This window comes from Gigantopelta aegis, chromosome 8 (assembly GCF_016097555.1).
Source record: "Gigantopelta aegis isolate Gae_Host chromosome 8, Gae_host_genome, whole genome shotgun sequence".
NCBI lineage: Eukaryota > Metazoa > Mollusca > Gastropoda > Neomphalida > Peltospiridae > Gigantopelta > Gigantopelta aegis.
In genome coordinates, this window is record NC_054706.1 from 41,799,523 (window position 1) to 41,815,917 (window position 16,395).

A 16,395-nucleotide genomic window follows, 5' to 3' on the forward strand; every position below is an offset into this window, starting at 1 on the left:
ACTGAAATTTGGTGTCTGTCCCATGGACCGGCCTTGGTGGCGTCATGGCAGCCATCGGTCTACAGGCTGGTAGGTACTGGGTTCGGATCCCAGTCGAGGCATGGGATTTTTAATCCAGATACCGACTCCAAACCCTGAGTGAGTGCTCCGCAAGGCTCAGTGGGTAGGTGTAAACCACTTGCACCGGCCAGTGATCCATAACTGGTTTAACAAAGGCCATGGTTTGTGCTATCCTGCCTGTGGGAAGTGCAAATAAAAGATCCCTTGCTGCTAATCGGAAGAGTAGCCCATGGAGTGGCGACAGCGGATTTCCTCTCAAAATCTGTGTGGTCCGTAACCATATGTCTGACGCCATATAACCGTAAATAAAATTTGTTGACTGCATCGTTAAATAAAACATTTCTTTCTTTCTTTGCTTTGATGCACTATTTACAGCCAGTGCACCACGACTTGTATATCAAAGGCTATGGTATGTGCTATCCTGTCTATGGGGTGGAGCTTATTAAAGATCCCTTGCTACTAATGGAAAAATGTAGCAGATTCCCTCTCTAATACTATATGTCAGAATTGCCAAATGTTTGATATCCAATAGCCGATGATTAATAAATCAATGTGCTCTAGTGGTGTCATTAAATAAAACTAACTTTCTGTGAAATGAATACAGCTAACGTATATCTTTGCCTATAACAGTCTGGAGGCAGAGTTCACATTTTTATGATTTTGTTCTATTGAATTAGCCAAACTGTTGCTTTAAATTTTCGATTTGCATAGTAATAAATACAGAATTTCAACGTTAACATCACTTTTCTCAGTTTTATTGATTTTTCAATTTAAAAAAAGGGGTTTCAAATAGGATATCATTCTACCACTGAGGGAGTCAAAGCGACCATTATGGTTATTCCATGTAGGATGATGTGCTGCATCATATTCTAGTGGAGGTCAGCTTTGAAAGGTGTATAAGGGTCACCATGCAGAGGTCATTGAAGATTAAGGTTTACATCTTAGAAGAAAACAGTAAATTTTACTTTTTTTCATAAATATTATCTTTATGGTCATACCTTTTACATTGGATTACTTATGAACACAAACAACACATTCACTTAGACAAACTATTCCTTTACAAATTGATTTGCATAGGCTTCAATACTGACACAGTTGGTTCATCCAAGGCTTAACCTTCCCTTAGTGGCCTGAAGTGCATACAGCATGCACATCCAATGCCTGGTGGCCACAAATACAGATCGCCCACTCTATCTTGCCTGAGAGCACAAAGCACACAGAGAAAGCGTTGTCACGCCATCGGCACATTGCAAGCCACGGTGATGGAAGGGACAGACTCATCGAGGAGGAGGGTCAGCCATGCCCATCCTCGATACCTTTTATGGGGAAACGATGCTCGTTGAAACTCTGACCTCTGTTTAGACAAGACCATCTGCTGAACTTACATATTACTAAGCGGGAAAATAAAACTTTGCAAGGATTTTCTTATTATAATAAATAATAATAATAAAATTCTTTATTTTCAGAGGGTAAACACATTCAGTACAAGGTGACTGGTCTTCCATGAGGCCCTCTCTAATCTATACATGATATTATACATACATACATTCAAAGAAACAACAGCAACATACATGTAATATGTATAGCATGAGGAACAATAGCACATATTATGAATATATAAATAATATTTAAATCAGTTTGTTAAGAAACTTGAGTCATCATAATTATTTTAACAAACACAAAATCAACAACAAAGGTATATCTTAAAATTGATTATTATTTGAATAGTGCTTAAAATAACTGGATTTGAATGAGGCGAGGGATTGAGAATATTTGATCTTTGAAGGTAGTGTGTTCCACAGTTTAACAATGAGTGAAGCGAAAAAACCTTAGAACCGCATCTCACAGACTTGTGTATCCAGGACCCATGGTGTTAGGGATGCCAACCGTCGACTGGTCATATTTTGCTCTCTTGGGAGTCATCATCAGGTCTTCTCCCATAGTGGGTGTCCGGCCTTTATACCAACGTGAGACTTGTTGGCTCCAAGCGTCCTAAGAATCAGATTGTTTGGAAATGAAGCCCAGTGGGTGGTAAACTTCAACTAAGGCTAAATACTCGTGAGCAGACGAATACCATGAGTGAAAGTTGAAAATAACTTCATATTCAAAGTAATAAAAAAATATGGCGGCTATCTTTAAAATGGCTGCTATTTTTAAATTTTAGAAGTTAGTATATTTTCAATGTTTAATATAGTGGTAAACTGTATTTACATGTATCCTTTCAAAGTGCAGGTACATGTTTAATATGTTAAAATATATATCTGTATATGGTATGCTATTTAAAAACACAAGACAATTGGGAAATACAAATTTATTCTAATACCTGGCAAATAATATCAACATACCCCGGTACATAAAATACACATATAAACACCTCCTCCTTGATGAAGACCAAAAAGAAGATTAACTAAAATCCAGTCCCAAGCAATGTATATAAACTAGCTGGTAGGAGGGAGGAGGTGGGAATATTTTTTAAACACTAAGCTGGGACTGCTGTCCTATCCATCATGCTAGAGCAAGAAGTGCATTTGATTGTTTGCACCAAGCATGACAAGCCAATCAGATTAGTCTCTGACAACATGTGCGCCGTATATGGTAAGGCTGTACTTGGGATCAATGTATGCATTAAAGGGCCAATCTGTCTTGTGTTTTTAAACCCGCCTAAATAAATATAGCCTCACCTTTAATTAAAAAAAATTCTTACAACTTAAATACAAATAAAGAAGATAGACCTTGAGTCAGAACTAACTTAAACTCTCTCAAAATATGTGTAAGATTCTCCACAATTTTGTAAACTTATTTCTGTTTTTACTTAAATGTATTAAATTTGCATATGTGGTACACATATATGATAGGAGAAAAAACTGAAAATTGATATTAAAGTTGAGATCTTGTATTCTATGCATAATCGAAATTTTAAAGCAATAATTTGGCTATTTCAGTGTGCTATATGTATTTAAAGTAATCCCATTTAAAAAGTATGACCGTTGAGATAATATTTGTGAATTTTGTTTTTGTTTTCTTCAAATTTGTACCCCTTGACATTTAATGACCTCTGGTGACCCCATACACTTTTCAAAGCTAACCCCCACTGGGAAATGATGCAGCACATCATCCTGTATGAAATAACCATGGTGGTCGCTTTGATTCTCTCTCGTGTAGAACAAAATGTTATTTTAAACCACCTTTTTGAATAAAAAAAAACTCAGTCTCACTGAGAAAATTGACATTAAAGGTAATATTTTGTGTTGAATACTATGCAAATCAGAAATTTTAAACAATAGTTTTGCTAATTCAGTGTGTTATTTGTGTTTATAAGTAATCCAATATATGACTGAAAATAATATTTATGAAGAATATGAAAATTTATGTTTTGCTTCAAGTTTAATTTGTACCCCTCGACCTTCAGTGATCTCTGGCGGACCCCCCCCCCCCCCCACCTTTTCAAAACTAACCTCCACTGGAATATAATGCAGCACATCATCCTATATGGAATAACCATGATGGTCGCTTTGACTCTCCCGGGTAGAACGAAATCGTTTTCTAAGCCCCCTTCTTTCTTTTTTTTGACCAGCCTCGGTGGTGTCGTGGTTAGGTCATCGGTATACAGGCTGGTAGGTACTGGGTTCGGATCCCAGTCGAGGCATGGGATTTTTAATCCAGATACCGACTCCAAACCCTGAGTGAGTGCTCCGCAAGGCTTAATGGATAGGTGTAAACCACTTGCACCGACCAGTGATCCATAACTGGTTCAACAAAGACCATGGTTTGTGCTATCCTGCCTGTGGGAAGCACAAATAAAAGATCCCTTGCTGTTAATCGGAAAGAATAGCCCATCAAGTGGCGACAGCGGGTTTCCTCTCAAAATCTGTGTGGTCCTTAACCATATGTCTGATGCCATATAACCGTAAATAAAATGTGTTGAGTGTGTCGTTAATTAAAACATTTCTTTCTTTTTTCTTTCTAAGCCCCTTTTTGGATTCTACCTAGAATAGAAGTCTTTTTTCATAAAAATATTATTTTGTAACTTGGGTGTCAACTTATAAGGGGGTAAGAAAATTACACCCAAAATATTATCATTTTGGGGAAAGTATTACAAGTTTTCATTGTTGAATTATCCCAGTGTTTATACTGAAATGTGTAAATGTGACAATTTAATTTTTATAACTTGGTTATAAAATGTGTCACGGAAAGACAAACTGATTTCACACTAATAGCAAAACTGTAAACAATGCACCTGTTAACTCTGTTGTCTCTGTTTATTCTGCAAGCTAGTCACTGGAGTTACTCACCATTTAAACAATGTTTCGTACAAAATATGTATATACCAAGACATTCATAATTAACTTCATCAGCTTTCACTAAAATCTTTCTTTGCATTGTTAATCGTTGATGCATTCAAGTTGAATGCCAACTTTCAGTTATGTGCAAAATCAGTCCTATCAAACAAACAAAACTTAAAATGGGGACGACCCTCATTTTGAGGAGTGGACATATAACCACTTCTGGTTCTGAGCTCTCGATTTACATGGGGAGGAGACCAAATTAAGCTGCTAGATTTATGAGCCACTCATCACTACTTAAAGAATTTTAATTTTTGTTTTTGTGTGAAGCTGCTGCCACTATTTGTAATGGATGTTTTGGGACATGTCAAAGGAATTCCAGGCCTGTTTGTGGCTTGCCTTTTTAGTGGTGCCCTTAGGTAAGTCATACAATGAGCCTTAATCTTTTTTATTACTCATATGCAGTGCATGTGCTGAGGGGTTTTGGTTTGGGCGTCGGAATCCCATCCTGCTCAAGATTTTTTTTTTTTCCAATATATTTACCAGGGGGGCATGACAAGACATCCCCCCCCCCCCCCCACCATAATAAACTACACTCACCACATTCGAGACTCCCCACAAGTAAAATTTGTGCAAACATGTGTTCATATGGGCAGATTGCTTCAAAATGTTGACTTTCAGTTGGTTGCTCGCTTTCACTTTCATTCACATAATATTCCCATTCATGAGTCAGATTATACATACATTATACGATCTACAGTGATTTACAGGACAATGTTTGACTCATATATTATATAAACATGAAATGGTATACATGTATTTTCATAAGCAGCAACTGTGATTGCATAACAAAATAATTATGTTAGTATAAAAATAATTTCCTAATGCAATCACAGTCATAATATATTATTTTGTTTTGTAACAGACTGCATAAAATTGTGTAGCGTAGTGAAGGATTTTAACTAAACTCCTCAGAAAATGACGTCATTATGTCAAATGGGATGTCATTCATTAAAGTAGATAATGGGAAGAACTTTAAAAACTGATTTATGAATTATGTCTTGTTTTAACTAAATACGTTGTGCTCTTTGTAATTATAAGAATTGTTTGTAATTTTGTTGTGAATTTATCAATGTATAACAGCCACAAATTTAGTATAAAATCCTTTTGCTATGCTATGCAATTTTATACAATTTGTGACTGTTATACATTGATAAATTCACAAAAAATTACGAACAATTCTTATGTAACCATTTATTGTAGACCATGTGGGTAATAAAATGGGTTTATTAATGGGTACTATGGGTAAGATATAGGATAAATCCTATAACCTGCTTATTTAGTCATACACTAATTAGTTTGTTGTGTTTCCTATTTCAGTACCATTTCATCTGGCCTTAATTCTATATCAGCTGTGGTGCTCCAAGATGTTGTGAGAAAAATATTTTTTCCTAACATGACAGAGAGAACAGCAACGATAACCTCAAAATGTTTAGGTTTGTGTCAATATTATGAACATTTGTTTACCTACATAATAGGGAAGTGTAATAATAAAAAATTTCAAGATCCTGTGTGACTTAAATTTGTATTTATTAAACTATAAAAAAAACACCTGTTTTTTATGTCATAGTAAATAAAGTGAATGTTTAAAAGTAATACAACTTATCGGTATCTAAATATGTATATTTTACAGCCTTAATAATATTCTGATTTCTTAGTAACAATTTTACTAACAGTGTTTCAATTCACAACAGTAATTGTACACTTAACATACACAAATTGCATTTTAAATACATTATCAAATATTGTGTATATGCCCTTTTTACAATAAAATAAAGTTTAATTGTGGTACTCAAAACTTATACTTTTCTGATGTACAATAAGTCCAAACATTTAGTCATAAAAATCATACATATAGGTAAAGGATATGGAAGCACATATTAACTTTCTTTTTATTCTTGCTTTTTAATTTAGTAACTTTTTTCAGGGAGGGGTAAATCAGTTTCTAAAATCAATTATTTTATTCTTAAATTTGGAGTTTTGATGAAAAAGTACATTCATGACTAGGTAATATTATTGTACCAATTAATGCACTAAATATAGACAGTGTCTATATTTAGGGCATTTGTACACTATTAGACACAATTAAAATAAATAAATGATTTTTTTTTTTTTAAATCGATAAATTATTAGGAGTACAAAAAAATAAATGAAATGAAAAAAAGAATAAACAAATAAATAAATTTGCATATGGATATACATGTATTTGCAACAAGTTGCTCACTGCATTTAATTTTTGACACTTTAATAACAGCTATTATTAAAGGTCAGTTAGTAGCTTCCATGTTTTTTACTTGTTGGTTGTGTTTTTTAATTACTGTCATTCCATGCCCATAGTAAGCGTGTTTGAACCCTAGGGTAAACCCCCAGTTAAAATCCCTCTCAAGTAAACAACTAACTAAGACAGACCAAAGAATATACATGAACAATTCATCATAAAACTTGTTGTGAGACATTCACACCTATTACCAAACGATGTATTGTCAAAACGTTTCTTAATTGGGAATGTAGACACGTGACATTACTGTACACATTTTGAGAAGAAATTAAGGCAGATTTTAATTTTATTATTTTTTGTTTGGCAATGAATTAGGGTAACTTGAGGCTATGGACACTAAAATCTTATATAACAAGACATAAATGCACTTTATACAACTAATACTAAGGTATTTATTTGGCAGGATGTCTGATTCATGAACATATAGGCCCTCTATACCCCACTCCCCCACCCCTGCCCTCCTCCAGGATTTTACAAGATGATTATATCCATGAAGCCTATATGCATAGACATATTCAAATCAGGTTGTCTGCATGTAATATGTTAGTGGGTTTGAATGTAGGTACCCTATTTAATAGCAGCAGGGCAAATTTCTGATTGAGGTAAATATTCTAAAAAAAAAAAAAATCAGAAATGTTTGGAAATAATTCTGGGCTATAATCATTGCTTTTATTAGATTGTCTGTTAATCCACCAAATAGGCCTACACACCAGGGTCCGGTAACACATAATGTGTGGTGTACGTCTGACATAAGTGTTACAAGTGCTTTGTGTTACTGGGCCCAGGGTCCTGCCAAACACACACCTCAGGTGGAGGCAACTGAAAGAATAGACCAATTAACTAAGTAAACATTCATTTCATCACCGACAAAACATGCTACATGATTGATGGACATTTATTTTGATTTGTTTTGTAGCTAATTTGATAACATTAGTTGTTTATTATATATAGAAAAATAATGGCTTACTGGGATGGAGGGTGGATTCAGTGATACTGAATAAAATGGCTGAGCCGATTAATATGTAATAGGCATCACATTTGTACCATTTTATTAATTAAATATACCAATATACTTGTTGCTATTAAGCAATAATGTGCATTCAGGTGCTCAAAAAGTAGCATGATTTTTGCTTATTTTTTCACATTGGGGAGAGGATCTTGGACAGGATACAATTCTACCCCATTCTGATATTAAGATAGTAAAAACTTCTTTTTTTTAAGTTAAAACTATTCACAACAATTTTCTAATTGGCTCATACACTTTAAGTCTTAACTCATGACCTTTTATTATTGGCTTTTTACAATAAAGGGAAACACAGCATGTTATGTTGTACAGCAATAAAATATTGTTGTCAAGATACATTAATGTTTGGTTTGTGTTGGTGTTTATGGGTTATCCCTAACTGTGTAGAGTATTTTAGATCTCTCATATTTCAGTAAAAATCACACATTGTGTTATTTACTGGGTAATTTTTGTCATTATGAATTTCCATGGAAATAATCTCTTTGTTGTAAAAACTTATAAATAATATGTTTTATGTTAAAATGACAGTGGTTTGCAGACGATTAATTTCTCTTTAAATCGAGAGTTCAGGTTCAAAAGTTCCTGCAATTTATGTAAAGATGCTAGTTTGTTATGCTTTTTTTAAATACTGTCTGTACCTATTGTTATGTAGACATTAAAATTAAGTATTCAGAAATTAATTAAAATTAAATCATGTTACACTGAATTTTTTCACAATTAATATTTAAAATTTAGGAATAAAAAGTGTAATATTTCTTAATGTTACAAACATTTAACAAAATTAAGGCAAGTTGTTACAAAAAATCTATATTGTCCATAATCATCTAATATATTTTGACTTGCATGATCAAAAGAATTCTACATCCATTTGTAATTTACAAGTCATTAGTTCATTGCACACATTTGCAGAAAATGGCCATTTTCATTTCGAAAGTTGGTCATGCTGAATTATTGTCATATAGACACCATATGGTATGCACAATTTTTAACACACACAGACCCACACACACTCACACAGACACACACTCTCTCTCACACACATATCACACACACACACATACACACACACACACACACACAGATGTACACACACACAGATGTACACACACACACACACACAGATGTACACACACACCCACACACACACAAACACACACAGATGTACACACACACACACACAGATGTACACACACACAGATGTACACACACACACAGATGTACACACACACACACACATATGTACACACACACACACACACAGATGTACACACACACACACACATATGTACACACACAGACACACACACAGATGTACACACACACAGAGAGATATAACACCACCACCAATGTTCAGTAATTTAATAACATGTTTTGTCATTTTTGCCTTTTTCAAATGAACAATAAGATGACGTCACGTCATCCTGATGTGTTTGAGACAGATTCTCATTTCTATTAATATCATTTTATCATTATGTTCAGGATCTGTAGTAGATACAAAAGTAGTCTAAATTTGGCAGGTTTTGTATATATATATATATATATATATATATATATATATATATATATATATATATATATATAGATGTCCAAAAGAAACTTTATAAGGCTTGAAATTGTATTATAGAATACTAACAAATGGTATGGTGGGATAAGAAAGTATCATGAAGTTCAACATCTAAACATCACAATGCATTTCATGTTACATGCAAAATGTTACTAAGGTGGTTTCTAAATTGGTTCTTTTTGATTGGCAACAATATTTATCAAATTATTCAAATTTAGTGAGCTCTGTGGTCTAGTGGATAAGCTGCTGGACAATCAAGCTGGCTCACACAGTCATTTATCTTTCTCATCTATCACCCTCTGCCTATCATTCTCATTATCTTAATACAAAAAACTTTTCAATTTCCCCCCACGATTTCAATCTGTTTCGACCCTTTCTGTTACTGTGTCAGTTTCCTCCAACTCTTGTCTTCTGAGCTGTTCACACCATCACCTACCTGTCTCAACCTGCTCCATGGGTGCAGTCTCTGTGTACTTTGCTGCACCCATCTGGCATCCTCGTCTGCTGGTCTGACCCATGGCACTAACTAACAACCGCCGGTAGTAGGGGACTATAGTAGTAGTTACAAGTGCCTCTTAACAATGCCAGAAGTAACTACTAAACACTCCGAAATGGACAGATTAAGCCCACAGCTAAAAGCTGATGGGGAATGACAGGTGTATGGCATGGATAGCCACAAGAGACAAGCACCTGTCGCGGTTGGAGAGACAAGGACTGGGATGTGGAATTCGACAGTGAAAGAAGTTGAAAGACAGGAATATTCGCCAGATTGGGGAAAAATGAGATGGAATTCAAAGGAGTAAAAGGAAAGGGGGCAATGGGATAAAAAAAAAAAAGATATATGTATGTAGTTTCTTTTGGATATTAGTATATATATAGTCCCCACATATAATAGCTGGCCACTCTAGTCCCCCCACCCGTCCCATTGCCGACATCTTCCATGGGATGTGTAGACCACTGATTGTGTGTTTCATATTGTGTTTGTTGTAGGTATAGCTTTTGGCTTGGCATGCATTGGACTGACGTATATAGCGTCTCTACTTGGGGGAATTTTACAGGTAAGTGAGTGATTGCAGATGTCAATGGAGTTTGCTGTTGCATGTGTTAAGAGTTATGGGGAAATGTGGTGAGTTATAAAAATGTGGGGTTACAGGTGAATGGGTGGATATAAGTGTGTGGGGAGACGACGGTCACTGCCAGTGAGGCTAGATGGGTGTGTTATACACAACAGACACATGTAGTTGTAAATAATATAACTATATTCTGATTCATACACACATCAGTTATCATTTTCTTTAAACATCATCACTAGAAATATGCAATACATGTTATTATATGTATCATACTGGTCATACAGTACATTAAACAGGATACTATACAACTACTTTCTTGGGACTTGGGGTGGGGGGGGGTGATTCAGCAGCTACTTATATGTTTTGTTGTTGTTTTTTAGAGGGGAGGATTCATGACAGACGAGTTTAAATATTGAAAAAAGTATACCCCGCTAATTTTCAGGATGAATTTTACTTGCAGATGCAGGACATTGCATTTATGGACATTTAATTTTCACAATTTTCAGGGGGAGTATACCCTTGGTTTTCCTTAGAAATTGCGGTGTTTGGTGCTCTCACATAGACTCAGCTTTGATCCCGTTACAAAATTTCCTGCATGCACGCTTATCGGTACTCACTGTTCTTTAACATTTAGTCAGTTAAATGTTAATTGCATGTATATTTAAAGGAAGATTCCTGAGTTTTGCAGCAATGTTTAAGATGTTATCAACTAACAGAGTTTTTTAGCAATTGTAATTACATACCAAATATATTTTTCTGCATAAAATATTAGTGGCTGTATGTTAAACACATTTCTGATCATTCTAATATTTGTACTATAGGTTGAAATTTCATTTTATTTCCTAAAATATTTTTTTTCATATGTATATTTAAAAACAAAATAAATATGTTATCCAAAACTGTTAAGAACATGAACAAGAATTATTATTTTTTTTAAATCTTCAGTACTGACTTAGAAATTTTTTTCAAGGTTTAAAAGTTCTGAGAATTAACAAAGTTGTATTAATTAGAGAGTTACAAATGTCTTGGTCAATAGTAGCTACAAGTACAGTGCAACAAAAACCTGGGAACCTGGACTAGATTAGCCTATGAATGTGCACTGTAAGCTTACAGCCTGCCACAAGCATGCATACTTGACCTCTATCTCGGTATATAGGTGTAATGTGCACTGTAAGCTTACAGCCTGCCACATGCATGCATACTTGACCTCTATCTGGTATATAGGTGTAATGTGCACTGTAAGCTTACAGCCTACCACAAGCATGCATACTTGACCTCTATCTGGTATATAGGTGTAATGTGCACTGTAAGCTTACAGCCTACCACATGCATGTATACTTGACCTCTATCTGGTATATAGGTGTAATGTGCACTGTAAGCTTACAGCCTACCACAAGCATGCATACTTGACCTCTATCTGGTATATAGGTGTAATGTGCACTGTAAGCTTACAGCCTACCACAAGCATGTATACTTGACCTCTGTCTGGTATATAGGTGTAATGTGCACTGTAAGCTTACAGCCTGCCACATGCATGCATACTTGACCTCTATCTGGTATATAGGTGTAATTGGGCTTGCTCTCACCATAGATGTAGCTAGCAGCTAAACATTACATTATGTTTATACAACTGGTTTATAAAATTTTATAACAAGGAATGGGGGTTCTAGTTCATGCAGACAACTACAGATGTAGATGTTTTACATGTGTTAATTGTCATCTTAATTAAGTCTACCAGATGCCTACTTGGTATACCAATCATGTTTTAATAACACTCTTTCTGATAAAGCTATTCTTGTTTGAGTATACAGTTGCTCTTACTGACTGCCTTTAAACTATTTCTTCAAAATTCCTGGAACCTTTTTGACTTTCCTTGATGATAATGTAATAATATGCCATTATAAAATGAGTTGTGGTTGGAATGTCCTGTTGTTTACTTGCAGGCAGCACTGGCTTTATATGGAATGATAGGTGGACCAATCCTAGGTATTTTTACACTTGGAATGCTGTTTCCTTGGGCCAACCAATGGGTAAGTATTTCTTGTTTATAAACAGTTTTGATATTTATTTTGTAAATATCTATCTTTTGTGTGTTCTAATCATGAAAGAATTTTTTTTTTTACATTTTTGCTGGGGAGAGGGTGTCACCTGAGCCAAAGTTTTGGTTCGTCGACATGTGTTGTCCGTCGTCGTAGACTTTTCAAATTTCTGACTTCTTCTCCAAAAAATACTTGACCAATTCCAACCAAATATTCTGGGAAGCTTCCATAGAAAAATGCTATGACCAAATAGTCTTTAAATATGTAAAGGTCAACAGATAGTTTATTTAATTTGTTAATGTTATTAATGTTGGGTTCACCATTTGTCCTGAAATGTATGCTGAAATGGAAAAAGAATTAGATTGTTTTGAAAACCTGTTACCTTTAATTTTTAATGGTTATTCATAAATGAATATTTTGCAACTATTTATGAGTTTAACAATTTGAATTTGTTTTAGTTTAATTGGTTCTTAATAATTTTGGTATTAATTATGTTTGGAATTAATTATTAAAATTAAGTTATGGTCATAATATACAGGACATTATGTTGAAAAGTTTTGAATGAAATGTATGGCAGTGTGTCTGTTGGAAAATATATTGTCAGTTCTATTGAGCTGCAAGGTACTAGGAATGGAATGGAAACTCTTTTTACATGCCCATATCCTGAAGGTTCAGGCATGCCCACCCTGGACTTAGCCTCTGACATCGCCAGTGGAGGGGATGGGGGGTGGGGGTAAGTTTAACTTGGGCAGAATTTGGAAAAATATTTAGTACGTTCAAGATAAACCATGTCTGGTCCAAACAAAAAATTAGACTGCTCATCCAAAGTTGAATTTAGACTGATTGCCAAAAATAAAGGGCATCAGAGATGACGGCCAATTTTTTTAAAGTCTGACTAAGTCCATAGTCACGGAGGCGAAGGTTCACAAATGGGGCTCTATGAAGATGCCAGGAAGTCTGTTGTTCTGAGGTTTGTAATCACTGGCCAAATACCTGGATCTCCTAAGTGGGCTGCTACTTGTGGGTACGCCGCCCCAAAGATCTTCTTAAGTAGCCTGTGAATGGTGTTGTCCATGCAGGTCTGGGCGAATGTAGGCTTGGCTGTATATTCCATTGATTCTGCCGGTAATGCAAATCGTGGCAGACTTGTCCTGGAATATAACACTGTGGACTGCGTATTCACCTTTATCTTTGGCCAGTGGTCAGAACTTGTAGTTCGGACAATAGTGAAGGAACTGCTTTGGGTACTTGACGTTGTAGTCGCTAGACTTCAATTTATCACTATGGAGGGTCCAGGGCTCTTCTACTGGAGTGGGGGACTTCGGCAGTTCAGACTTCCTTCTGTGTTGGGAGATGCAGTGTGTCTGCCTTCTGTTTACTGATGGCACCTTGATGGGCTGGTGAATCAATAGGGGCCACCTGTATAGTCAGTGGCTGCACTGGAATTGCCGATGTCAACTGTTGAGCTGGCTGGATCAGTGACATCGGCCAGTTGCGAACAGGCACTGGAGACGAAGATGATGGCTGGTTGTTACTAGGCATCTCACACACTGCGGTGTTGAGGGCATCCTTCCAGGTAGTTGGCGGTTCTAGCGAGGCTGGTTCCATTGACTCAGGCTGGTCTGGGGGTGGTGTCGCAGAAGGGACAGCCACCAGCTTTGGTCCCCCCCCCCCCCCCCCCCCCCCCCCCGTCACACTTTTCCTCTTCTTCCATTCCCTCCTCTTCTTCTGTTTAACCATGTCGATGTACACCAAAGTCACGGTTGGGTTATCCATGACCCGGTGTATGCAACGCGATACTCGATTAGCTTTCCAAAACTTGTAATAAGTCCCCCCAGGTGTGGGGAGTGGTAAGTCAAGAGATATGGACATGTCTAATCTCATCGCTGGAAAAGTGTAGAATGCAAGAATCGAATGTAAAGTACTATGATTACCTGATCTGCAAACATGTTTCTTAAGTTAATGAGTGTCACGAACTGATAACTAAAAAGACCACCAACACACACGAAGTTTCAAAAAATACATTTTATTACACTAAACAAACAAAATCCCTACATCCCCTATAACTCACAAGCAAACATCTATTCCATTCATTCGCTTCCATTCAAATCCCAAAATACCCCTATACTTTAACGCTAATCGCAAACAAATTACATAACCCCTAGAAAATCCACTACGTCAGTTAGTCCCTTTTAGTTCTTAACAGTTCAAAACACATGTTCGGTTTCGCATCCTACACCGAAGTTGTCATCCACCACGACGAGTTGAGTTGTCATCCACCACGACGACGTTTATGTTGTCATCCACCGCGATGACGTTTACGTTGTCATCCACCACGACGACGTTTATGTTGTCATCCACTACGACGACGTTTATGTTGTGTCACCAACCGTCTACCATCATATGGGCCAATGTCAACCCACAGCGCTATGCACCCCTTCACTCGGGCATCAGACGGTCACTGTAATAGTATAACTCTCATCACAGTTCTATACACATTTTATAACAATCTCTGGTAATCTTGGTTATACACAATATTCAAACTGGACAAATAAACACACAACTTATATTTCAAGTTACATCAACGGCGTATACACACAAAACAATACTAATGTTTACTCACGGTTACTTCTAACCCAGATAACCTGCTCCGGTGCGTTTCTTTCACCGACCTATGTAGTGCACGCTCTACTCTGGTCAGGTCAGGTCAGGTCATAGGGTTTTACGTGCACATTCAGAACAAGCTATTGTAGCGCACGCCTGTTGTGGGCACAAGAGCCGGCCTTGGCCGGCTCCTCTGTCTACTCTGGTCATGGTCATAGGGTTTTACATGCACATTCAGAACAAGCTGTTGTAGCGCACACCTGTCGTGGGCGCAAGCGCCGGCCTAGGCCGGCTCCTCCGTCCATGACAGGAAAGGTGGGGGGTGGAGGGTAAGGTGGGACCGCCTGCGCTGGCAGGTGCAAGGGAGCACCAGTAGCCCGATTGAATCGGTAGCAGGCGGGAGGGTGGTGGTGGTGGTGCTATGGAATTTTGAATGGAGCTATTAATGCCAAAGAGAAACAGTGCGCATTTTTGTTTGAAGGAAATTTGGCGCAATTTAGAACGGTCGGTCAAAAGTGAAAATGTGAGCTAGTATAAATTTGGAATCGAGAGTAGCTCGTTAGTGGGTCGAGAGTAGCTCGTTAGTTATAGACCTTCATGTTGCTGGGTGTCTCCCTAGGTTGTCCGTAGGGTCCTTATAAGGACCTGACCTCTTCTGGTCGTGGCATGACAACCCAGAGGAGACTCGTGCAATTGTGTAGACACCGGTAGGCAGGGTGTTTTGTTCCGGGGTGGTCGACATGCTGATGTTGGCATGGTCCTCCGCTACCTCCTTAGTGACACCAAGTACAATTCCAGCAGCAAGTATTTTGGGGGGGTTGGGTGGGGGAGGCTGATATTCTTTTGTTCGGCCTCCCCCGGGTGCATTGAAATTGTGTACTTGGAACCGGTATTCTTTTGTCCGGTTCCTTATTAGAGTACGTGCTGGGCCATTAAGTGTGGGGTGGATGCATTGTTATCATTAGTCAATGCATCCTGTGTACTGATGCGATGAGCGTGTAGTCTGTATGTAATCCTAGTTTGGTGTTAAGGTTGTACCTACTGCCTTACGTCCCTACTCTAGCGATTCCAATGGTCTTCACGACCACCCCTCCCCCTCCGCCCTTGCGTAACATTTGAACACAATGGTGGGGGGGGGGGGGATTATATTGGCATGCCCTTATAGTGTATGTATTGATTAAAAAGCCTATTGCTTGCATAAATATATTTTACTAATTAACAGTCATTCGGCATTCACACATTCAAACGACACACCCAGCTTGACTATCTATGTGTTGGTAGTGGTAACGGCGTTGGTAAGGGGTAGTTAGTATGGTTTGATTTCTTATTGGCATGGTATCGTAATTTTTGATTCCCGCCCCCTGGAAGAATATATTAAAATACTGATAATATCCACTAGGTTTAGCGTGT

The 16,395-nt window shown here is 37.2% G+C and overlaps 1 protein-coding gene across 1 annotated transcript in view; it reads left to right on the plus strand.

Annotated features, from left to right (window-relative positions):
• LOC121379046 (sodium-coupled monocarboxylate transporter 2-like) overlaps nucleotides 1-16,395 on the plus strand; it is an 86,127-nt gene that overhangs the window by 50,801 nt on the left and 18,931 nt on the right. The window contains exons 8-11 of the mRNA XM_041507490.1: nucleotides 4,674-4,762; nucleotides 5,724-5,839; nucleotides 10,260-10,327; nucleotides 12,286-12,372. Of these exons, the coding sequence (XP_041363424.1) occupies nucleotides 4,674-4,762; nucleotides 5,724-5,839; nucleotides 10,260-10,327; nucleotides 12,286-12,372 (360 nt within the window). The remainder of the gene's footprint in view (nucleotides 1-4,673; nucleotides 4,763-5,723; nucleotides 5,840-10,259; nucleotides 10,328-12,285; nucleotides 12,373-16,395) is intronic.